The 24,180-nt window shown below is 40.5% G+C and overlaps 3 protein-coding genes across 13 annotated transcripts in view; all 3 read left to right on the top strand.

Annotated features, from left to right (window-relative positions):
• Positions 1-24,180, top strand: part of LOC120739024 (tenascin-X-like) — an 877,833-nt gene that overhangs the window by 16,986 nt on the left and 836,667 nt on the right. For 5 of the 9 annotated variants that reach the window (XM_040040640.1, XM_040040635.1, XM_040040637.1 and 2 more), the window contains 9 exons: positions 150-407; positions 562-819; positions 973-1,230; positions 1,384-1,640; positions 1,793-2,049; positions 2,202-2,459; positions 2,663-2,668; positions 4,079-4,158; positions 4,267-4,342. In XM_040040640.1, the coding sequence (XP_039896574.1) occupies positions 150-407; positions 562-819; positions 973-1,230; positions 1,384-1,640; positions 1,793-1,945 (1,184 nt within the window). In that variant the 3' untranslated portion in view covers positions 1,946-2,049; positions 2,202-2,459; positions 2,663-2,668; positions 4,079-4,158; positions 4,267-4,342. Of the gene's footprint in view, positions 1-149; positions 408-561; positions 820-972; positions 1,231-1,383; positions 1,641-1,792; positions 2,050-2,201; positions 2,460-2,662; positions 2,669-4,078; positions 4,159-4,266; positions 4,343-24,180 lie in introns of those variants that run through there. The other 4 variants (XM_040040639.1, XM_040040638.1, XM_040040642.1 and 1 more) reach the window with 4 other exon arrangements.
• On the top strand, positions 10,521-14,012 carry btr33 (bloodthirsty-related gene family, member 33). The gene is made up of 7 exons (XM_040040670.1): positions 10,521-11,146; positions 11,254-11,349; positions 11,842-12,075; positions 12,283-12,430; positions 12,579-12,605; positions 12,747-12,892; positions 13,000-14,012. The coding sequence occupies exons 1-7, from the start codon at positions 10,577-10,579 to the stop codon at positions 13,429-13,431; spliced, it is 1,653 nt and encodes a 550-aa protein (XP_039896604.1). The 5' UTR covers positions 10,521-10,576; the 3' UTR covers positions 13,432-14,012.
• On the top strand, positions 14,246-24,155 carry rpgrip1 (RPGR interacting protein 1). Of its 3 annotated transcripts, none has more exons than XM_040040649.1 (31): positions 14,246-14,602; positions 14,891-15,030; positions 15,247-15,300; positions 15,409-15,526; positions 15,741-15,946; positions 16,039-16,141; positions 16,331-16,471; positions 17,287-17,392; positions 17,481-17,504; positions 17,606-17,752; positions 17,870-17,943; positions 18,058-18,263; positions 18,352-18,458; positions 18,546-18,596; positions 18,693-18,872; positions 18,965-19,082; positions 19,235-19,398; positions 19,479-19,824; positions 19,921-20,081; positions 20,410-20,642; positions 20,737-20,852; positions 21,133-21,353; positions 21,442-21,483; positions 21,583-21,767; positions 21,906-21,984; positions 22,114-22,177; positions 22,311-22,405; positions 22,564-22,753; positions 22,844-22,928; positions 23,049-23,176; positions 23,541-24,155. In XM_040040649.1, the coding sequence occupies exons 2-31, from the start codon at positions 14,943-14,945 to the stop codon at positions 23,762-23,764; spliced, it is 4,056 nt and encodes a 1,351-aa protein (XP_039896583.1). In that variant the 5' UTR covers positions 14,246-14,602; positions 14,891-14,942; the 3' UTR covers positions 23,765-24,155. The 3 variants fall into 3 exon arrangements, with proteins under 3 accessions (XP_039896583.1, XP_039896584.1, XP_039896582.1); XM_040040650.1 differs by having other exon boundaries at positions 15,406-15,526; positions 16,334-16,471; XM_040040648.1 differs by having other exon boundaries at positions 15,406-15,526.

The following is a 24,180-nucleotide window of genomic DNA, read 5'->3' as shown; positions in this document are numbered from 1 at the left end:
GTTAATGAATTAATTTAAACTGCAATACAATGTTTTCACAAACTACTGATAATAATTCAACAGTATAATTTTTGACTGTTTTTTACTAGTGAGAAATCAATTTTGAAGAATTTTTGAAACTTACTTTATTTTCTCATTTTTCCATTTAGCTCCTTCAAATGCACAAAACCTCATATCGTCAGGACAAACGGAAACCAGCATCACTCTGCAGTGGAATAAAGTCAACAACAATGTCAGCTTTGTTCTCCAGTTTAATGGTACAGAGACAAGCATCAGTGCACCAGCTGGAAATGGACCATTGAATCAAACAGTCTCATCTCTCACTGCTGGAACTCAATACACATTCACTCTCTACTCTGTGTTTGAGAACATCAGAAGCAGTGGAGTCAGCATTACTGCAGTCACTGGTGAGTTAATGAATTAATTTAAAGTGCAATACAGTGTTTTCACAAACTACTAATAATAATTCAACAGTATAATTTTTGACTGTTTTTAACTAGTGAGAAATCAATTTTGAAGAATTTTTGAAACTTACTTTATTTTCTCATTTTTTCCATTTAGCTCCTTCAAATGCACAAAACCTCATATCATCAGGACAAACAGAAACCAGCATCACTCTGCAGTGGAATAAAGTCAACAACAATGTCAGCTTCGTTCTCCAGTTTAATGGTACAGAGACAAGCATCAGTGCACCAGCTGGAAATGGACCAGTAATTCACACTATCTCATCTCTCACTGCTGGAACTCAATACACATTCACTCTCTACTCTGTGTTTGAGAACATCAGAAGCAGAGGAGTAAACATTACTGCAGTCACTGGTGAGTTAATCAATTGATTTAAAATGCAATACAATGTTTTCACAAACTACTAATAATAATTCAACAGTATAATTTTTGACTGTTTTTAACTAGTGAGAAATCAATTTTGAAGAATTTTTGAAACTTACTTTATTTTCTCATTTTTCCATTTAGCTCCTTCAAATGCACAAAACCTCATATCATCAGGACAAAATGAAACCAGCATCACTCTGCAGTGGAATAAAGTCAACAACAATGTCAGCTTCGTTCTCCAGTTTAATGGTACAGAGACAAGCATCAGTGCACCAGCTGGAAATGGACCAGTAACTCACACTGTCTCATCTCTCACTGCTGGAACTCAATACACATTCACTCTCTACTCTGTGTTTGAGAACATCAGAAGCAGTGGAGTCAGCATTACTGCAGTCACTGGTGAGTTAATGAATTAATTTAAACTGCAATACAATGTTTTCACAAACTACTAATAATAATTCAACAGTATAATTTTTGACTGTTTTTAACTAGTGAGAAATCAATTTTGAAGAATTTTTGAAACTTACTTTATTTTCTCATTTTTCCATTTAGCTCCTTCAAATGCACAAAACCTCATATCATCAGGACAAAATGAAACCAGCATCACTCTGCAGTGGAATAAAGTCAACAACAATGTCAGCTTCGTTCTCCAGTTTAATGGTACAGAGACAAGCATCAGTGCACCAGCTGGAAATGGACCAGTAATCACACTGTCTCATCTCTCACTGCTGGAACTCAATACACATTCACTCTCTACTCTGTGTTTGAGAACGTCAGAAGCAGTGGAGTCAGCATTACTGCAGTCACTGGTGAGTTAATGAATTAATTTAAACTGCAATACAATGTTTTCACAAACTACTGATAATAATTCAACAGTATAATTTTTGACTGTTTTTACTAGTGAGAAATCAATTTTGAAGAATTTTTGAAACTTACTTTATTTTCTCATTTTTCCATTTAGCTCCTTCAAATGCACAAAACCTCATATCATCAGGACAAACAGAAACCAGCATCACTCTGCAGTGGAATAAAGTCAACAACAATGTCAGCTTTGTTCTCCAGTTTAATGGTACAGAGACAAGCATCAGTGCACCAGCTGGAAATGGACCAGTAATCACACTGTCTCATCTCTCACTGCTGGAACTCAATACACATTCACTCTCTACTCTGTGTTTGAGAACGTCAGAAGCAGTGGAGTCAGCATTACTGCAGTCACTGGTGAGTTAATGAATTAATTTAAACTGCAATACAATGTTTTCACAAACTACTAATAATAATTCAACAGTATAATTTTTGACTGTTTTAACTAGTGAGAAATCAATTTTGAAGAATTTTTGAAACTTACTTTATTTTCTCATTTTTCCATTTAGCTCCTTCAAATGCACAAAACCTCATATCATCAGGACAAAATGAAACCAGCATCACTCTGCAGTGGAATAAAGTCAACAACAATGTCAGCTTTGTTCTCCAGTTTAATGGTACAGAGACAAGCATCAGTGCACCAGCTGGAAATGGACCAGTAATTCACACTGTCTCATCTCTCACTGCTGGAATTCAATACACATTCACTCTCTACTCTGTGTTTGAGAACATCAGAAGCAGTGGAGTCAGCATTACTGCAGTCACTGGTGAGTTAATCAATTGATTTAAACTGCATTACAATGTTTTCACAAACTACTGATAATAATTAAACAGTATACTTTTTTTGGGTTTTCTTTTTTTACTTGTCATAATTCAATTTTCAGGAGAACAGTTGCATAATTTGAATTTAATTTGAAATATCTCTTTTTTCATGTAAAAACACCACTGATTCTGCTTCCTATATCTTAAGGGCCTAGTAAGTATTTGCATTTCTTTAATTTGCTGCACTTCTGAATTATTTCTTTGTGTCATTTGGTCATTTTAGTTTTTGTTTTTTGTTTTTTACTTATATTTGTCTGATGGGTTTGGTTCTGGAAATCCATTTGGAAAGCTATGTAAAATATTTTATACTTTATTAACTATCGAACATAGAAACTATATCATATAAACTTATTTTGCATTAGTGTTTTTTGAGACATCCACCAACATTTCTCAAAAAAGTAAGGATGGGGATATCAAAAGACTGGAAAAAGAAGTGGTACTCAACAGGAGCTGCTGGAGGAACCTTTTCAGCTAAGCAGATTACATGATCGGTTATAGGAAGAGCACTTTAGAGAGGCCCGGTTTCTCAAGAGTAAAGATTGGTAATTTTGTCTGAAATGCAAAAACAAAGTGATAATAAATAATAATAAATAAATAAATAAGTAATATAACGTTCCTGAACATAAAACTGCTAAGACTTTGAATATCTCATCATTGTCATACAGTACATAATGTCTTTGAAAACTTTGCGCAATTTGGAGAAATCTCTCCAGTATCAGCAATAGATGTCCATATTTCATGTCTAACTTTCAGAAATTGTTGTGAAGATATTCTACTCTGCCATCCACAAATGCAGGTTAAAGCTCTATCATGCAAAGACATAGGTAAACACAAAATGCCACTGCCTTCTATTGGCCAAAGCTTATTTAAAATGGACTGAGGCAATGTGAAAACTGTTCTGTGATCAGTGCTCAGTTCAAAAGCCTGTATCCTTGATGGTATGGGTGCTTTGGTACACTAGTGCCTAGGATATATTGACAGACTCTTGTGAAAGGTAGAGGTGATGTTACACATTGTTAACTATCACATTCAAAAAATTCAATTTAATATCTTTTTTTTAAATCGTACGTTTTTCTTTTTTCCAGGTAGAAGAAGTTATTTTTAATATTGTTTTGTGGATAAAATATGGGTTTATGAGATTTGGAAAATAGTGCAATCTGTTTTTATTTGCATTTTAAATAGGGCCCCAACATTTTTGGAATTGGCGTTTAATTTTAAAAACAGAAGCTCGGAAAATAATCCTGATGTCAGGATAAAGCAAGACAAAATACTCACTTAAAAATGTATAAAATGTAAATATAATTGAGAAATTATGAAATAAAAACATAATATTGTAATGAGGTCATATGTTCTTGGTTAACTCTACTTCAGATAGTTAAATAAAATAATAATTGCTGAATTTAATTCATAAATAATGATTTCATGAAATCATAATAACGAACATCATAGTATTGTTTTATGTACTGAAATGAAAAGTAATACATAGTTATTTTAAAAGAGTGCATTATCATTTAAAATGATCTTTTTATTATTTTATGTAAAAATTGTGCTTTTGTACCAACAGACTTTATCATCGGACTGAACATGAGACTGAAGTCATTTCCTCAGCTGTCAGACTCAGAAATTCAGGATATACTGGAGGAGGTCAGACTAACCTCTGTTTGATTTTCAGCATCAAGACATTCTTATTTTACTTTCACTTCATCCACTGATTTCCTGTTGTGTGTGCATGTGTTGTTTTTTCCCATCTAGTTCTTCAGAAAAAATGGAATATTGCCACAGTTTTTTTCCCTGAAGGTCCTGAAGGTTAAACCATAACATGAGAAGAGAAAAGAAGTGATTGAATGGAAGTGAACAGATCTATGCAGCAAAGAAGAAAAGAATGTTTCTTAAGTGCCTTTCACATTTATTACTTACTTTCCTCAAAAAGGAACCAAAACAAATTAATTGTTTAATTTAAAAAAAAATACATAAATAAAAGTAGATATTTTTTTTGCTCTTCATTCTGTGTTCTTTAACAGTAAAAGAGATCATTCAGTAATGGCTATGTGATGTTTTGCTTGCAAGTATTATAATTGTGTTGATGCAAATAAACAAAATTCTGGGATTTATAGTACAACATTATATTTCAAAACCTATTGTCATGTGTGCTGTGTGGCAGGCAGGATGTAGGACCCAACTGCAGGACTCACGAAACAGAATGAACTTAAAGCGTTTAATGCTGGGAGACTTTCCATAAAAAGTAAACTTCACAAAAAAACTAACCAAAACCTCTAACTAGAAAACTAGAAACTAAACTGGACACTTGAATCTAGAAACTAGCGATAGCCTGCTTGAAGCTGACGCTCTGGAGCGTCTTTCACAAAAAAACACTGCGTCAGAAACACTGTGTCGAGGCTTCATTTAGAACGTAACTCTTCGGCACCTGGTTCAATGGTTTATAAGGAAGTAAATCATGCATGGGATTTGTGGCGTGTTTTGATGGTGAGAGATAACAAACCACTGATCATTCTATTGAGAGATATGGAGCCAGCAAGGAGGAGAGGAGGTTCTGTCACATGGGAGTATTTTGAGTTAATTTTGGTCAATCGGGTGGGTTTGCCAGCTTTGTGTTCTTGTTGTTTGCCTTTGTTTTGGGTGTTATTTTATTTTTAAAACAATCTTAAAATGTTATTCTACAAAATGTGCAGCAATTGAATTTGTTTATTCTGTTGAGGTGATAGTCTGTGGGACCCAGGAAGACCGTATACCTGCATCTCTACCAGTTTCTGTGCACGCCAGCCTCTTCTGTTCCATGTGAGCAGATTTTCTCTAAGGCAGGAGAAATTATCTCCGAAAGAAACAGACTCGACCATCGCACAGTGGAACAAATTCTCTTCTTAAATACAGTGGGGCAAAAAAGTATTTAGTCAGCCACCGATTGTGCAAGTTCCCCCACTTAAAATGATGACAGAGGTCAGTAATTTGCACCAGAGGTACACTTCAACTGTGAGAGACAGAATGTGAAAAAAAAATCCATGAATTCACATGGTAGGAATTGTAAAGAATTTATTCGTAAATCAGGGTGGAAAATAAGTATTTGGTCACCTCAAACAAGGAAAATCTCTGGCTCTCACAGACCTGTAACATCTTCTGTAAGAAGCTTTTCTGTCCCCCACTCGTTACCTGTATGAATGGCACCTGTTTGAACTCATCATCTGTATAAAAGACACCTGTCCACAGCCTCAAACAGTCAGACTCCAAACTCCGCCATGGCCAAGACCAAAGAGCTTTCGAAGGACACCAGGAAAAGTATTGTAGACCTGCACCAGACTGGGAAGAGTGAATCTACAATAGGCAAGCAGCTTGGTGTGAAAAAATCAACTGTGGGAGCAATCATCAGAAAATGGAAGACATACAAGACCACTGATAATCTCCCTCGATCTGGGGCTCCACGCAAGATCTCATCCCGTGGGGTCAAAATGATCATGAGAACGGTGAGCAAAGATCCCAGAACCACACGGGGGGACCTGGTGAATGACCTGCAGAGAGCTGGGACCAAAGTAACAAAGGCCACCATCAGTAACACACTACAACGGCAGGGAATCAAATCCCGCAGTGCCAGACGTGTTCCGCTGCTGAAGCCAGTGCATGTCCAGGCCCGTCTGAAGTTTGCCAGAGAGCACATGGATGATACAGCAGAGGATTGGGAGAATGTTATGTGGTCAGATGAAACCAAAGTAGAACTTTTTGGTATAAACTCAACTCGTCGTGTTTGGAGGAAGAAGAATACGGAGTTGCATCCCAAGAACACCATACCTACTGTGAAGCATGGGGGTGGAAACATCATGCTATGCGGCTGTTTTTCTGCCAAGGGGACAGGACGACTGATCCGTGTTAAGGACAGAATGAATGGGGCCATGTATCGTGAGATTTTGAGCCAAAACCTCCTTCCATCAGTGAGAACTTTGAAGATGAAACGAGGCTGGGTCTTCCAACATGACAATGATCCAAAACACACCGCCCGGGCAACAAAGGAGTGGCTCCATAAGAAGCATTTGAAAGTCCTGGAGTGGCCTAGCCAGTCTCCAGACCTCAACCCCATAGAAAATCTGTGGCGGGAGTTGAGAGTCCGTGTTGCTCGGCGACAGCCCCAAAACATCACTGCTCTCGAGAAGATCTGCATGGAGGAATGGGCCAAAATACCAGCTACTGTGTGTGCAAACCTGGTAAAGACCTATAGTAAACGTTTGACCTCTGTTATTGCCAACAAAGGTTATGTTACAAAGTATTGAGTTGTATTTTTGTTATTGACCAAATACTTATTTTCCACCCCAATTTACGAATAAATTCTTTACAAATCCTACCATGTGGATTCATAGATTTTTTTTTTTTTCACATTCTGTCTCTCACAGTTGAAGTGTACCTCTGGTGCAAATTACTGACCTCTGTCATCATTTTAAGTGGGGGAACTTGCACAATCGGTGGCTGACTAAATACTTTTTTGCCCCACTGTAAAAGCCAAACAGGATAACCTTAAATGCATCATGTTTTTACTTTACAAGTTCATAAGTATTTTCCCTTTCCAGTTCACAATCACTTCCAGGTCAAAAATATGTACATGGAGGCAGGACCTCATAGCAGAAGCATACTCCATACTCCATAATGTTTTGTACATTATGTATATTATACGTATTTTTCATCTATTGTGTTTACCAACATCAAGACGTCACAAGCAAAGACTACGGAGCCCCGCAGGGGACATGGGAGAAAAAAAATTAAGACGGACTTTTGCGAGATCTCGCAAAACTAACTCGGGATCTCGCAAAACTTTTCCGAAGAATGCGGCTAAAACTTTTGCGAGATCTCGCAAAAGTTTTGCGAGATTCCGAGTTTGTTTTGCGAGATCTCACAAAACTTTTGCGAGATCCCGAGTTTGTTTTGCGAGATCTCGCAAAAGTCCATCTTAATTTTTTTTTTTCTCCCATGTCCCCTGCGGGGCTCCGTAAAAGACAGTCATGGCACATGGCACATGTTTAAATAAGGAAAGTTTATTGATCAAATGTATTTATTAAACAAATAGACATAATTTTTCTCCCCAAAAAGCTACATGTTCAAAGCAACACAAGGGGGACCCGATATCAGACAGAATTGTGAACTCAACTCTGTAGAGTGGACAGTCATAATGAAGCAGTACACTTTAATTTGTACAGGGTGGGCCATTTCTATGGATACACCGTAATAACATGGGAATGGTTGGTGATATTAAAGTCCTGTTTGTGGCACATTAGTATATGTGAGGGGGCAAACTCCTCAAGATGGATGGTGGCCATTTAGAAGTCTGTAGATTAAAGCTGTTCTTCATATTTTTGGCCACCAGATGTCACCAGAGATGACTGTGTTGAAAAGCTTCAAGTAATGAACCGTTTTTTAACACAAGCTTCAATGCTTCAGAAAGCTTAGTTTAGCCATCACTACTACAAACTAAGGAACATGAACTAGGAAATTCATGACATGGCAAAGGTGGTAGGGAATGAAATATTCTCTGAGTCTTAGGACATGAACACCTTGGATATTTATAAATGAAATCAATGTTTTGTTCTTGTCAAACTACTCTTAAATAGAAGTTAGTAGAGTACAAAAATCTGACCAATGAGAAAGATGCTTTATAAAATGAAACTGCAGCGTCTGAGTTGAAGGCAACTGGACTTCTTATTAAGTTCTTGAAGACATTTCATTTTTCATCCAAAAAGCTTTTTCAGTTCTAAAAAGTGATGGTGAGTTTCAGATGGACACATATGGCGTCATTTACCATTATCTCAAAAAGCATCTGTGTCTTCTAACCAAAATGTGAGCCTTTTTACCTTCAAAACAATGATGTGAATATGTACATCTGTGCTGATGAGCTGGGCCTCCTATGTTGTACTATGCATCTGCAGAGTGGGCTCTCCTATGTAAAGGTCTGGGCACTCCTCACTCAATTGCACAGCACACACAGTTCAGTTTGTTTTTATGTGTTTTGTCATTAGGATGAAATAGTTTTTGTCCGAGGGTGTTTCCGGGTCACAGAGTACCAGCATGTTACGCTTGAAGAACACTCTTCTGTTTCTCCCATGAACTTGCAACATAAAGAACAACAATGTTTTTTTGTTTGTTTGTTTTCCTGAATCTCTTTAGTGTGTGTGTGTGTGTATGTATGTATTAACTTGTCTTTTATTTCAAATTTTGTTTTGTACTTTTTATTGCTTTAAAATATAATAAGCCAACATAGATTTTTTTCAGTCTTTTTTTTCTCTTTTGTGTTCAGCAAATTCAGTCATGTAATCATGTAAGCAAATGTACTATATGAATCAACTCAGCCATTGCCATCGCATCTAAAGCATGCAATGTATCTAAAGGATGCTGAGGATACTGTCACGGTCCAGGGCAGCGGCCGTGTGAAGAGTGGAAGGAGGACTCAAATGCAGCACTTATTCGGATGTGAAGGGTGATTTATTAACAATACCAGACACAAGGTGGAGATGGCAAACAGAACTAAGGATGAACTAAACTGGGATAAACTACACAGAGGAGAGGCAAACCTGAACATGAAGGGAGAACAGCAGGGAGAACAGCAGGGAGAGCACGCAGAGGATTTCACAAGGTATGAATACAGAGTACGCAGGGTAACTCAGAGGATGAACACAGACGACGCGACGAGGAGCAGAGGAAAACACACACTATAAGTACACAGAGAGACACTGGGAAATCACACACAGGTGGGAGACGCAGCTGGACCTGGTTAACCTGACAAGACAGGGGAACACTGACACCAGGGACCAATAGAGGGAGCACCAACCCAAAACCCAGTATCTAAAATCCCAAAACACAAACCATCCCAAAACAGCCCATGAATAATAAAGAGAATAATAACAATAAGGGACACAAACACAAAGTCACTCAGTCATGGCCGCAGGACCATGACAGATACTTCTGAGGAGGTGAGACTAACCTCTGCTTTTGTTCTTTTTTTCAGTGTCAACACCTCTTAATATTCACTTTAACTGACAATTGACTTTCTGCAGCACCAAGATTTTTTCACTGGGTTTACAGGTGACATTTTTAAAAAGTAGGTCTTCAGACAGTATGGATCAGTGCTGCGGTTTTCTGAAGATCTTTTCAGCGTGTTGAGCTGTGAATCTATTGCAGGAGTATGAGAAATGGGTAACAGATAAATCATCCGTGTTCAAAAATATAATTTTTTTTTTTTTTTATTTAAAATCAACATTTAAGGTGTGTGCAATACAAACACAGCAGCAATACATCCATACAAAGAACTGCCACACAATACAAAACCAGCAATGCACCTGATACAGACCTTACTCCTCCCACCCAGGAACAAAATGCAAAGGAGAAAAAAGAGAATGAGAGGGAGAGTCGTGTGGGTGTGCCAACAGTTGAATAGGGAGGACTTTGGCTTCACAACCACAGTGCTAGTATTATGTTTCGCTGCCTCAGAGATCAGCTTTCGCATTCAGGAAAGGTAGGAGCAAAACACGATGAGAGATGAACTAGATATGACTCAACATTATTTTTTAGATATTTCTGCTCTTGATCTGCTTTCCTTTGTACCAGACAGATAACATACTGTATACTAGTATCTGAAGCTGTCAGTTTTTACCCCCTAATGGAATATGTTATACTGAAAAGGTTCCACAATGACAAATTACAATGGTTGGAAAAGAGGGAGCATGTTAGTATGTCTGTTCAGTGTCTCAGGCCCTTTTTTAAAGTTAAGCTTAAAGAGGAAGTGAAAGGCTGAACTATGTCACCATGCAGCTGGACTTTGTCCAGTGAACTGCTTTGAATTGTTTCAAACCATTGATAAGGAGGTTTGTGCGTCTGGCTCTATTCCAAGTACTTACAGAGCTGACAATAAGGGAAATGCCTTGAAAAATGACCTTGATCTACGTTTGAGGTCATTTGTTAGCCTTCTAAATGTCCCAGTGTTACCAATAATGACTTTCTCAGTGACTCAGAAAGTAAATGATTAATGTTTTCTAAGCTCTCTCCTCTCTAATGTTCTTTCTTTAGCTCTGAGGCGATGGCTTCCAATAGTTTTCGTCTGTCAGAGGTGCAGTTTCAGTGTTCCATCTGCCAAGATGTTTTCTCAGAGCCCGTCTCCATCCCCTGCGGTCACAGCTTCTGCTTCACCTGCATCACAACACACTGGGACGTTAGCCGTGCAATTAGCTGCCCCAAATGTCACACAGTCTTTGAAAGCCGCCCTGAGCTTTGTGAAAACTCTTTTGCGAAGGAAATTTCAGAGCAGATCCGAGCGAGAAGGCAGAACGGCGTGATTGCAGCGACAGAAAAAGTCATCTATTGCGATGTGTGCACAGGAACGAAAACTGAGGCACAGAAATCATGCCTCACGTGTCTGACTTCGTACTGCGAGATGCACCTGGAGCCTCACCTGAGAGTTGCCACCTTGAGGATTCACAAGCTGATTGAACCCGTGGCAATGCTGCAGAACAGGATGTGTAAAAAGCACCAAAGGCTTTTGGAGCTGTTCTGCAGAAGTGACCAGAGGTGTGTTTGTGTGCTGTGCACCGAAACCGACCACCGCTCTCACAAAACGGTCCCAGTTGAACGAGAAAGCCAAGAGAGGAAGGTGTGAACTCCTCCGCAGCACTGAACTCTTGTTAAATTAAATGCTAAACTAAACTCTGGCATAAGACTGTAACTATTTAAAGGTTCTGTCCTCGTTTTAACGTTTAGGTGCAGATGAAGAGGATCGAGGGTGATGTTCAGCAAATGATCCAGGACAGACTGCAGAAAGTGGAGGAGATTAAACGATGTGTGGAGCTCAGCAAAGTGAGTTAACATAAGAGCATAGAATATCTGGGGGTTTAAGCCTCTCAGGCTGTGATTAAAGCACCTAGAAACTGGCACCATTCCATAACAATGGACCGTGAGCTCAGTTTCATCATCATTAATGTGCAAATTGTCATGACCACTGATTAATCAGCACATTGTAAGGCAGTTAGGCCCTTTCTCAGTTCAGTTCTCAGATCGTCCCCCTGTCTCCCACTTGGCATTCCTCCCTGTCCAGGGTGTGAAATCTCCTGGACATTGTTAGGCAATGGTGCTGGTTTCGGTCATTATGTAAGTTCCCTGAGACTGATGAACTCACTTAAATGAGTGACAACACTGAAAACACAATGTTCAGATGGACATAATCAACTGTCTGGGTTCTGTATTATTCTGCTTGGAAGCCACATGTGTTCAAATTGATCTACTGCTGAACCTTTTGCTTCCCTGAGGAAAAATGTGTTTTTGTTTGTATTTGCTTAATGCCCTCTATAGGTAAATTCAAAGAGAGACATAGAGAAAAGCGTACAGGTTTTCTCCGCTCTCATTCGTACCATGGAGAGAAATCAAGCCGAGCTGGTGGAGATGATCCAGAGGAGGCAGGCGGCAGCGGAGCAGAGGGCAGACAGGCTCGTTGCAGAACTTGAGCTGGAAATCACTGAACTGCAGAGGAGAAGAAGTGAAATGGAGCAGCTTTTTCACACAGATGACCACCTCCATCTCATACAGGTTAGGAATTTAGTTTATTTTCCAGAAGGTGGGGAGGTAGACAGAAAAAACACATGGGAAGTGGCTCCAATTCAGTGGGAGATGGATCATTTGTCATTGTTTTGCTGTTATTGTATCCAGTTACAAAAAGCAGGATTTTTTTTAAGTCATCCTGCTTTGTATTTTAAATCGTTGCTTTTAAAGTAAGTTTTCTCTTCTTTGTGTCAGAGGTTTCCAGCTCTGAGTTCTCCTCCATCGGCCAAATCCTGCTCTGAAATCATCGTCCATGCAGACACCAGTTTGGGGATATTACGCAGAGCAGTGGTCAACATTGTGCAGCAGCTGCAATCGGAGCTGAAAAAACTTTCCATTCAAGGTTCATATCTATTCAGCTTTTTTTATGTATTTGTTTTTTGTCAACATCATTACATTAAATGACTGAACAGCTGCTTTCAAACAACATCGAAATCAAAGATCACACATGGGTGGAGTATTTTTGACCGTATGTTCTGATCTTTTTGCAGAGCATGAGAAGATTCAGCGGTATGCAGGTAAGAGTGTTCACTGTTAACTGTCATGAAAGGGAACATTTATATTTCCTGCTTTGACAAAACAGAAAACCACACAAAAATATTTTCTTATTAGAAATAAGAGGCTAATAAAGTCCCGCATAAACTGTGTCTTCCTACCAGCTGATGTTCAGCTGGACCCCAGGACAGCCAACCCTTGGCTGGTTTTATCAGAGGATGGGAGGCAGGTCTGGGATGGAGAGGCTGAACAAAACGTGGCCGACATACCAGAGCGTTTTGACACGGGGCCATGTGTCCTCGCCCTCAAGGTAATTAAAGATGTAGCGGGTTCCCCTTTAAACATTTTGTCTTTTTGTTGCTCTCTGTGATACACGGAAAAATGGGCAGTCAGTGATGTGTAGCTCTCCTTAAACAGGGATTCACCACAGGAAGACACTACTGGGAGGTGGATGTCGGAGACAAGACAGCGTGGGATCTAGGTGTAGCTAAAGAATCAGTCAACAGGAAAGGTTTGATCACACTGTGTCCAGAAGATGGTTATTGGACTATCTGTTTGAGGAAGGGCAGTGAGTACCGGGCATGTGCTGGACAGGCAGAGCTGTTGTGCCTCGCTCAGAGACCACATGTCGTTGGGGTGTTTTTGGATTATGAGGAAGGCAGGGTGTCATTTTACGACGCAGAGACCCAGTCACACATCTATTCTTTCAAATGCGTCCGATTCACCGACGCCATGCTTCCCTTTTTTAACCCTGACATGAGTGACAACGGCAGCAACAAATCACCACTTATCATCCGCCAAGTCAGTGGAATTGATGAAGGCAAGGACTTAGATGACATCACTATATGATGTACGTCGGTCTGGGTTTGTTTGTGTTTTTTTGCATTAAACTGTTCCCTGTTTTGTAATGCATGAAGATATTTTTAAACATTTAAAAACTGCATGCAAATTGTAAAGTTAGTATTAAATGTTTTGAATGAAACTGTTCATAAAAAAATACTCCTTTCTCAATAAATACCTCAAACTCTACTTGATTTGCTTAGCAACTGTAAAATAATGATTTCTACATATAGGATATATTGTATTCTGGCTTGTATACTAGAGAATTCATCCTTTTACTTCTATCAGCTGTCACATCATCAATAAACACTAGTGACTGTACATGTCCATGCCATAACACTGGTCCCACCACATGCTTCTGATCATCAGCTGTTTCTTTCCTTCTCCACACGTTTCTCCTCCCATCATCCTGATACAAGTTCGTCTTGGTTTCATCTGTTTTCTGGCCTTCCCGTTCTTGAGTGTTACAGCTCTAATGTTCTTGTAAATCCTTGTATTTAAAACGACACTGAAAATCTGTAGCATACAAATGCAACACAATGAATCGTCTTCATATGTCCTTTTCATTTGTACAATAAACCATCAGGCCACGAAACTGCTTGTCGGTCAATTTATTCTTAGCCTCTGAAAATACTGTAATAAAAGTGACCTTGAGTAGAAAAGCACTACATGAGAACCATACTCATGTTTTTCAATCAGCTGCTGTTATCTGTTGTATATGCTTACAGCCTCCACCCACTTATTTATTATCTGCTTCCCTTGTGCTTCAGTAAACAGATCTGAGACCTGCTTCACTCTAATAACAGCTCTCCTCAGTCATTATAACCTAACTACAAACTGATTTCAGAGCACATCTTAATCTACAATCTGATGCTCGCTAATCAGATTATCATGGAAATAGGATTAGCATCCACGCATGTGGAACACTGCTTCAAGATTGGACCACGACTACTATATACTAATGTTTCTCACTGAATTACATCTATGCACGGAAATATATTAACATAGATCTAAAGTAGAAAGCATCTCTCTGTGAAGACTAAGCTAACAGAGGTTGGGAAGGAACGAAAGAAGAAATTCTTAAGAGGGATTAAACCTGGACAGGAAGGACAGACATAAATCCTGCCTGGTTGTGCTGGACACCAGGCTCAAGCAGGAAACACCACACAATTCTCACACGGTGAGTTAAACAGCTCTTATTAGGAAAACTTTCAGTGTTGAAGTCTGAATTCTTTAAAATAAACTGTTAGCTTTTCTGGGCATTGAGCACATTACAGTTTAAAGTAGTCACTTTGGAATATCTTTAAAAGCAGTTAGACTGTAGAGACCCTGCAATTATTCTCTCTCTGTTTTTAATTGTTGTAAGTCGTTTAGTGTAGTTACCATAGTGAAACTTTAAAACGTGTCATATTTGCAGTATTAAGGTATTTCGTCTTCAGCAATTCAACCTCATTTGAACCAAATTCAGGTTTTGTAAGGCTGACGGTTTCTGAGAAGATGAGTCTGTGAAGAGCGGTGTAATGTCGCCGGTGGTGGACGAGACAGCTGGGGACCTCCCAGTGAGGGATGTGGGCCTGATGAGAGGGGGACTGATGCCAACTGTCCCAGGTTGGTTTGTACTGATGTGTGTTTTTGTCTGTCATTAAAAACACAACTTGAAGAAAATAAACCAAAACCTTGAAGTACAAGCATCAAAGAGATAATGTCAATGAAAGTTACAATCTAAGTCTCAGTTTATTAATAATGAGCAGGGTTTAGGCAATAAATAAACTGTAAATCATTAGGAATAACTCTGCAAATATCGCCTCATTGCCATCTTCTCAGATACTCTACGGGATGTCAAGTCCTGGAAGAAGCATCATGTCATGAGGACAAAAGGTAAAAGCACTTCAGGTTTTTATAGTCTGTATGGAAGTCGCACAACAGAATCTTCAGTTTCCATGTCTGTGTGTGCTTTCTCTGTGTCTCCATCTCCCTGTCCAGCAGACCCTCAGCGCCTTTTTCGATTTCCCAGAGAGCACCTGGAGGACCTGTGCCTCCGACTGCAGGAGGAGAACAGTGTGCTAAAACAACACACACGCACCCAGGACCAGAGACTACGCAGGTAACACACACACAAAACACACTTTTTGTACCTGATTCCATACATTTGAACAACATGGAGCATATTAATGAAAATTTATTTACTGGCAATAAGATGAAAATAATATTGAAACCCCAAAGAGAGATTAAGGAGTGCCTTTTGCACTCTTTAAAGGCACTTACTGAACACCTGTCAGCCAAACTGTGGCCAATTAAACCTCTCTGCTTTGCCTCAGTATGTCTGCTAGGCTAATGCGTCTTCGTCAGACCAGTCCTGGCTCCAGTGGTGTTAAGGAGAGGGACATGGAGGACACAATACAGGAGCTGGAAGCCCGAGTGGCAATGCTGGAGAGCCAGAAAGGAGTGCTGCAGAACAGACTCAGCCTGGCCAAGCAGCACATTATGGACCTGGGAGCTCGCACACCCTACAAATTCAGCAAAGGTGTGTGCAACAGCAACAACAACAAGAATAGAGGCCGCAGTGATTCCCTCTTAAATCTCTTTATTTTCCTTCCCTGCTCTTCGTGTTGTTAGGTAAAAATCTGGACGGAGACGGTGGAATGAGGAGGGCAGCCCAGACTGCACCACCTCGATATGGCCCTACACTGGAAGACACCAGGGCAGAGATGGAGAGGTTGTAAGTGTCCCATGTGTGATGTGCTAAATGACCAAATGATTCATTAGCTACAGCAGATCATCCTTTAGCGTGACATGACTGACCACACTCTTGCGTAGCTGAAGTAAATCACATGACGCGCATTAATAAGCGACAAGGAAAACATCTGCGCTAAAAACCTCTGAATCTCACTGTGTCTTTCCCACCCAGCAGGTCCACTATGACAGAACAGGTGAGGGTGGCAGAGCTGGAACTAACTGCCCAGGCGCTCAGAGACTCGCTGAGAGAGAAAGAGAAAGAGATTGAGGGGACCTTTCGAGAGATGAGGAAGCAACAGGCCGATAGACACCGGTAGCTACAGCAGAGACATCACAGAGACAATAATGAAACAATTAAATAAAACAGGATAATTGATGTTACTGCATTTTTTGAAAGGCTTTTTAGGGGATATTTATGTTCACTGTGAGAATAACTGTGAATGCTCAGCATGACAGCATCCTAATTTGACTTAATTTGCTTGAGCCGTTTGTAGCATTTCCTCCTAAACAAGAACGTCAAATGGCAGCATTGTAGAGCTAAGTGCCTGTGTGCATGATACAGCATGTATCCTCTCAGCATATCATACAATAATCTCACACGTTGTATCACGGCTGTTCACTTGAATTGAGTTGAGCCCTTTGTGCTCACTTTCACACTCTACCAGACAAGCTTTGCACAGTTCACCAGTGAGTGAATCAGCTGATTTAAAATAAGTCTTGTTTATGTTTTACTGGGCTTCGGCACAGCCTGTCCGTTCAACCCACTCACTGTCTGAAAGCTCACTGTGTGTCGTAGCTCCTCAGTCTCCTTTTTGAACTTTCTTCTTATTGGCTGCAAATTGTAAACAGAAGGTGTGAGCAAACACCAGGATTGTTCCCTCTCTTTGTCATCAACAAAAACTGAAAAAGCAAAAACAGAGCTGTCTGAGATGAAGCCTTGTTTAAAGCGTTCATCATGTTTGAGCATCCACTGCTGTAACGGTGAGGACAGAAAAGACAGAAAATAAACCTGTGATCTTAAACTTTAAACACAAACATAAGCAAACACTTGCATTTTTGCTTTTTTTTTAAAAAGAACATAAGTAAATTCATCCATGAAATATGTCCAAAATGATTTGTCTCTACCAGAATAACTATCAGGGAGAATGTGGATTTAATCCGTCTGCAAAAGCAGCTTTCAGAAAAGAGCGCTGCCCTGAGAGTTACACAGGAGAAATTCACCAACCTGCAAGAGGTCAGAAACACTGTCTGTCAAACATTTCTTTTCTTATGTCACAGGAACTTCTTTTTTCAGCTTACTAGATATTTTGCTTTTCTTCTAGGCGTATGAGAATCAGCTAGAAGAGGTAAAGGTCTCAGCACACTGATAAAGTTCAGCTGATGTTTCAGGTAAATAAAATGAGAAAAAGCGCTAATCGTACTTTTGACTGCCATGTTTTTATATCAGACTCAGAGATCAATGAGGGAAAGTCAGGGAGCTCTGCTGGGGAAAGCTGAGGAACTGACCGAACAACTGAAACAGGAAAGACAAAAAGCTCTGGAACTAGAGGGACAGCTTACCAACACGACCCTGTCTCTGCAGACCCTCGACAAGGTACGCTACCTCATCTGCAAGAACAAATCTAAGAGAGAACCTCAAAGATGACAGAAGGATGTCTATGGGTCATTACCAAAAATCTGGAGCTCATATAATATATAATTTCTCTATCAGCTGCAGGAGAGGATATCAGACCTGGAAGGAGAGAGGGACCTGATTAAAAGAAATTATGACACGCTGCTAGAAAGGTAAAAGAGTATGTGCTTCAAGACCAAAGAAAGTTATTAATTCCAATATAAACCACAAAACATCACCTGTTGTTTCAGTGGTTATTTAAACCTTCTTTTCCACCCTTTTTTCAGTACTTTATCTTCTCAAAGCACCCATGATCACCAGGTGGAAAAACAGAAAGAAGTGCTCCAGACAAGCGAGAAGCTCGGGGGAAATATCAGCAGGATGGAGGAAATGCTGCTGGCAGAGCAGGAAGACAGGCGCAGGCTGGAGGTGGAGAAGGGGAAACTGAGACGAGAGAAGGAGATACTGGAGGAGCAGATGGAGCAAGAAAGAGGTCTCTTCATTTCTCGGCATGTGCTCGTCCAAAGCAAACAGGTTGTGTAATAACAACCCCGTTTGTTCATTTCTGTTGTTACATTTAGAGCTTTCTTTGTCTATGAGAGACAGACAAGAGCAGCTGGAACAGGAGGTGCTCCGGTACAAGGAGCAGGTCTCTGCTCTGCAGGACAGGCTGGACTCTGTGAGCAAGGTCCGAAGTTTTCAGCAGCTAATTTACACTTTCTGTGTGTTATCGTTGCTTTAAGCACACTTTGTGACACGGTTCCCTCTCTTCCAGGAGTTTGACATGAGCGTTGAGGAGCTGAGCGAAACCCTTCTGCAGATCAAGGTTTGCACTCCGTTGCACCCTGTCAGACAAACAAACCACATAAATTAGTAGATAAATTGCCTTTTTTTTTTTAGCCTCGTGTCGTTTTCACTGCAGGCCTTTAGAATGCAGCAGGAGAGCAAGGAGGGTTTGCGCTTCCTCCTGGCTGATGGGAAGTTGGAAGATTCACCCTGCGAGCTGGTGAATATCCAGGCATCTCATGCTGAGTCTGTGCTCGAATTACAGAAAACCAGAAACCTTTTACTGCTGGAGCACCAAATCACTAAAGACCTGCAGGTTTGCACAGCTTTTAAATGCATATGTGAATTATGTGGAACATAGCCGTTATCGCCATTTTTTTCGCAATTTCTCCCATTTTCTTCTCAAAGCAAGAGTTAAGTACAGTCAGCCAGAAGCTGGAGAGAGAGAGAGAGGAGAGCAGGAGGAGGATTGCAGAGAAAGACAAACTGCTATCAAAAAGAGCTCTGCAGATCAACAGTTTACAAGGTGTGACGATGAAAATGACAGCAACCCTTTCTACATTATAGTAACGACAAACAATTGCTAATTAGTTACTCAGACTTACTATTTGACATGCAAGAAATGATGTACATTAGACAGAATCTCCAAATATTTTATTTTCTCCTCTGTACCTAAAGCCCAGTTGAAAGAGTTGGCATACAGCCCCAGGAACTACAAACGTACCATACCCGTACAGTACACCTGGCCAGTTGGAGATCAGGAGGTGGTGCAGCCCATTGAGGATGACATGTCATTCTCTCAGCTCAAGGCTGGGGAATCGCTGCTAGAGATCCACCTGAAGGTAAAGACTCACATCCCGAGCCTGAATCATTTCAAGCTGTTTTCCCAAAGGTTATGATAACTGCTCATTCCCACCACCAGGCTGCAACCTTCACCCCAGCAGGACTGCGTATTATGGGGGGCATCCATCCAGGGGCAGATAAAGGTGAAGATATTGTGAGCTTCTGCACGTACAGCCTGCTGGACTTTGAGATGCACTCTACTCCTCTGGTGTCGGGAAGCCAGCCCAATTATGGCTTCACATCCCGCTACTGCCTGACAGTCCGGGATGTGGGTCGGCTGGGAGGTCAGGGGTCAAGAGTCAGAGTAGAGCTCCACCAGGCATTAGGAGGAGTCCGGTTTGTGACCCACGGAAGTGGACAAATGTCTCTAATGGGTGCCATAGAGAGGAGAGGAGAGCGTATTGGTGGACACGTGAATATTACAGGTGTGTAAAGAGAAGCTGTTTTGTTAATTCCACTGCATAGATGAACAAAAAGATCTCTTAGAAATGTTTTCGTTTTATTTACCGTCTCCCTCTCAGGACACGAGGGTGAAGTTGTTGGTGTTGTGGATTTCTGGGCACGTCTGTTCCCTCCTGCAGAGCCTGTGGCCACTGTGGCAGAGAGTGGAGCTGACTGGAAAACAGTGAGACACAGAAGCCCTGTGCAGATCACGCTTGGGTGGCAAGACAGCATTCATGAGGTAAATCAGAGAGAAGATAAGCTGATGAAAGCACAGTGAGTAGTGTGTCCACACTGGGAATACACACAATTTGGCCTTCCAGCTCATACTGCACCTACTGTATGAGCTACATGTATGTTCACATGTGTTAAGGCAAATCTGTGCCCCTTGTCACCTTGTTCAGTATTAGCTTTACAGTTAAGTGTATGTATTTGTTACAAAATGCATTCATTATATTTATTTATTTCCAATTTGAGTCCAGTTTGGGTGAAGTAGCCTTTTAAAGTTGGATGCTCTGCTTCCAAACATGTACAGAATCTATTTATGACTCTGTTTATATTTATGGCAGGAGTTACATGACTATGGTGGAGGAATCCCCAATGAACTGGTGGTAATGCTGGAACGCTGTGTGGGCCTCAGCGCTCGATGGCCAGGACTACTTCCTGATGCCTACCTGACATACAGGCTCTACGACCTGCCACCACATGTCTCTCAAACAACCAAGTGCACAGCTGATCCAGTGTTCAATGACGCTACTAGTTACCCACTTGCAATAACAACTGATGTGCTGCAGTACCTCAGGTACGCTAGTTCAAAAGTTTTCTTCTGTTTTTGTTTCTATTTAATCTCACCTTTAGCAGCCTGCTAACTTCACTCAATTGCACTTTTTTCTCAGGTCAAGCAGTCTGTGGGTGTACGTGTTTGATGACAGTGATGACCAGATACCGCCACCTTATCTGGCCAAAACCCCAATACCACTGCGAACCCTGGCTACAGGGAGAGAGATCAGAGGTGAGGGATGGAGAAAAGTAAAAGAAACTGCATGATTTTTCTGCATCCATATCTCCAGGAGACATTAATGTAGATGAAGGTGGAAAAAAAGTGCTACAAAGTATCTACAAAGTAACACAAATTGGTTTATAATACTTTTATTTAACATATTTCTATGCTTGTTTAGGGAAACTGATCGTATACAGGTTGTAAAGTACCATCTGTTTCTGAATCAGTTTTGTAGCATTGCTCAAAAACCAGAAAGGTTGGATATCTCACAAGTTTCTTTATATTTTGTCAGGGGATTATGTGCTGAGAGATCCAGCTGGTGGACCTCGAGGCATGGTCAGAGTAATGATGAAATGGAAGTACCCATTTCAGCCACCTGTGGATGCCTTGCTAGGCCGACAGGGAAGCAGAGCGGACGTGCAGGGCAGAGCACGGGAGAGCAGTGAAAGGGAGGAGAGGAGACGAGAGAAGGATGATGCATCACAGAGACCCATAGCTAAGCCCAGAGTGAAGGTAAGGAAAGTGCATGATATCTGTATGTTCAAAGACACTTCCTATCCCCTATAGCTTAAAATCTGTTTTTCTATGGCTTTTTTCACAGACTTGGAAACCTGAGCCTTTGCAGAAAGAGATGAAATCCTGGGTAGGGTTTTAATCTGAAGAATGTGTGGGTGAGGTAGTTCAGCACGCAATACAGCCATGTTTGTTTGTGCACTGATATACAATATTTGTCGGCTTACAGCCTCGGCCACCACCCACCAAGCAGAGGAGCTCACAGGATGTAAGAGCAGAGCAAACCACCTCTGTGAGGCCAACGTCTACAGACAGAAAGAGGTCTACTAAGAGGTCGCCTGAGCTTTACCAGAGAACACCTCATCTGACACCTGAGCCAAGACTGATCACACCTTCTCATTTACCAGCTACTAAGTAATTTCTTTTTAATACAAGGGGCCAACTATTTATTGGTACAAAACAAAATAATCAGTTTCATCCATCTGTCACTTATAAGAAATTTTGTAAGAAGAATATGATTAATTTTTAAAAATGTATTAAATCTTATTTAAGGTATTCAGAGAGAACATCTTCCAGACAATCACCCGCCACTGCATCGAGGGTCAGCTCTGTCAGCGATGCCAGAACTCAGGTCAGCTCAATCACCTTCTTGTATTCAAAACAATGCTGTGAAAAGCTAATTTATGTAAATTTAGAATTAAAAGACACAAGCGAGAACTTGATGAATGGGCTCATGTGTTGTCTTCTTTTCTTTTTTCAGGATATTTCCATTGTGGATCAGGTGTCAGTTGTTGAGGGTGAAGACGAGGACAGGAGTGAGAGCGGTAACTATTCATATACAAACAACACACTTGATTTAGGTTGCTTACGGCAATTTATAGCTGTATTCTGCCATTCATTAAACATGCAGAAAAAAGACTGCTCAGTGCTGACAGTGCTTTGATTTTGACTAAACAGTTGCTGCAGAGGACACTGAAGCCCCCGAATCTTCAGAGTCAAGTTCCTCACAAAGTGACATCGTTGTCATACCACCAAAACGAAAAATGAGGAAGGTAACTGTCTGAAAGAATGGAGCAACAACAGACAACAAAGGAAACATTAGAATCATACCGCCTTTACTGTGCTCTTCTACATAGCGCTACAGTGGGACACAATATGAGCTTTTATTTTGGAAATAATGTGGAGGCCAACATTTGTCATTGTATTCCAGGGAGAAAAGCTTCGAGTGGAGATTCTGTCCCTGACTTTTGAACCTTCCTCAAATGTGGCGATGGATAAGTCAGTGCAGCGAGTGTACGTGGAATATCGGCTGCTGGGCATCCCGATGGAGACAACAGAAACACCCATGTCCCTCCGCAAACCTACCAAAGGAGAGGAGATTCACTACAACTTTACACGAGGTAAGGGTTAGTGAGCTGTCCATGTTTGTGCCAATAAGCTTTGAACTTTAAAGATCCTAAATAGACTCAAAATCTCTGTTTATTTCTCAGTGATTTATGTGGATGGTTCACAGTCAACTCCACTTAGACACTATCTTTACACGATGTTGGAGGGCACTGACCCCAACCAGGGCAGGTAGTGTTTGCAAAGAAATTGTACACGTTAAAATCTGACTTAAGAAGTTTAATAATATCTCTGCTATTGAAAAGTCTTGCTTCTAAATGTAAGTTCGTGTGTCTGTATGTGTCACGGCAGGTTAAGGTTCACAGTAGTCAGTGAGCCAATGGACGATAACGAGGAGTGTGTGGACGTTGGACACGCTTTTCTGAACCTACAGGAACTGCTGCTCACAGGAAATGATGTCATTGAACAGCAGCTTGACAGTGCGTGAGGTTTTTTTGAGCAGTGTTTATTAATTGGATATGCCGAAAAGTCTGTTCATCTAGATGCAGAGTTTTCAGTGGGAGAAACATTTCGTCACTCATTCAAGTGACTTCTTCACTCACTCAGTCTGGATGGTTGACGAAACGTTTCTCCCACTGAAACACACATCGAGATTAACAGAATCAACTTTTTGGGATTTCCCTACCTGGATGATTGAGCATGCATGAAGATAAATGGATATTTATTATGTGAAGGAAACCATCAAGACCCTTCACATTAATTCATAGTAGTTAAAATGACTGTTGACTACATCTAATTTGTGGAAATCATAATATTCTTTCAAATGGTTTCTCTTCCTGCCAGTTGTGAGCGTGGATGAAGACGAGGTGATAGGAGGTCTCAAAGTGTCTCTAGAAGCAGCTAAAGCTCTGACTGGGATATACCAGGAATTTCACGAGGAGGACAAGACTGAGAAAGATGAGAAGACAGATGAAGAAGAAGAAGAAGAGGAGGAAGAAGAAGGCAAAGAAAAGAAAAAGGATCAGTTACAAGTGATAGATTATGATGATAACAGTGATTTCTACTGAAAGTAAAAATGAAGCATGAGGATGAGCCTTGCTTTTTTACTTCCCATTTTAAAGCCTCATCAACATTCCGGATGGAAAGAAATAAAGATTCATTTTTGAAAGACAAAAATCTGTTTGAAGTTTATGTAATTTTGATTTTTTTTTTCCTTTGCTTTTCTCTGCCAAACTCAGAATTTTAAGTGGCCGATTTTATTTGTTCTTTACACAAACAGTGTTCGATTATATGACCGAAAACTAACTGATTTATTGAAAACCTTGGGCCAGCTAGTGTTATCACAGTAAAGGCATTGTTTTTGAAGTAGGAAATGGCTTAACAGGCACAAGAAGAGGCGTGGTTGTAATTCCATATGTGCACGTATATTTAAAAAAAAAATAAGTATTCATATTTTTAATTTTTAAAAATCTTTTTTTTTAAA

Source organism: Simochromis diagramma, unplaced genomic scaffold (assembly GCF_900408965.1).
Source record: "Simochromis diagramma unplaced genomic scaffold, fSimDia1.1 OVJJ01000317.1, whole genome shotgun sequence".
Classification (NCBI taxonomy): domain Eukaryota; kingdom Metazoa; phylum Chordata; class Actinopteri; order Cichliformes; family Cichlidae; genus Simochromis; species Simochromis diagramma.
This window is presented reverse-complemented; position numbering and strand designations above follow the sequence as displayed.

Coding starts and splice junctions, on each gene's coding strand:
- rpgrip1 (XM_040040648.1), top strand. CDS start 14,943: ATGTCGCCGGTGGTGGACGAGACAGCTGGGGACCTCCCAGTGAGGGAT. Junction 19,825..19,920: donor TGGACACGTGAATATTACAG/GTGTGTAAAGAG, acceptor TCTCCCTCTCAG/GACACGAGGGTGAAGTTGTT. Junction 22,754..22,843: donor TCACTACAACTTTACACGAG/GTAAGGGTTAGT, acceptor TTTATTTCTCAG/TGATTTATGTGGATGGTTCA.
- btr33 (XM_040040670.1), top strand. CDS start 10,577: ATGGCTTCCAATAGTTTTCGTCTGTCAGAGGTGCAGTTTCAGTGTTCC. Junction 11,147..11,253: donor GAGAAAGCCAAGAGAGGAAG/GTGTGAACTCCT, acceptor TTTAACGTTTAG/GTGCAGATGAAGAGGATCGA. Junction 12,076..12,282: donor ACCACCTCCATCTCATACAG/GTTAGGAATTTA, acceptor TCTTTGTGTCAG/AGGTTTCCAGCTCTGAGTTC.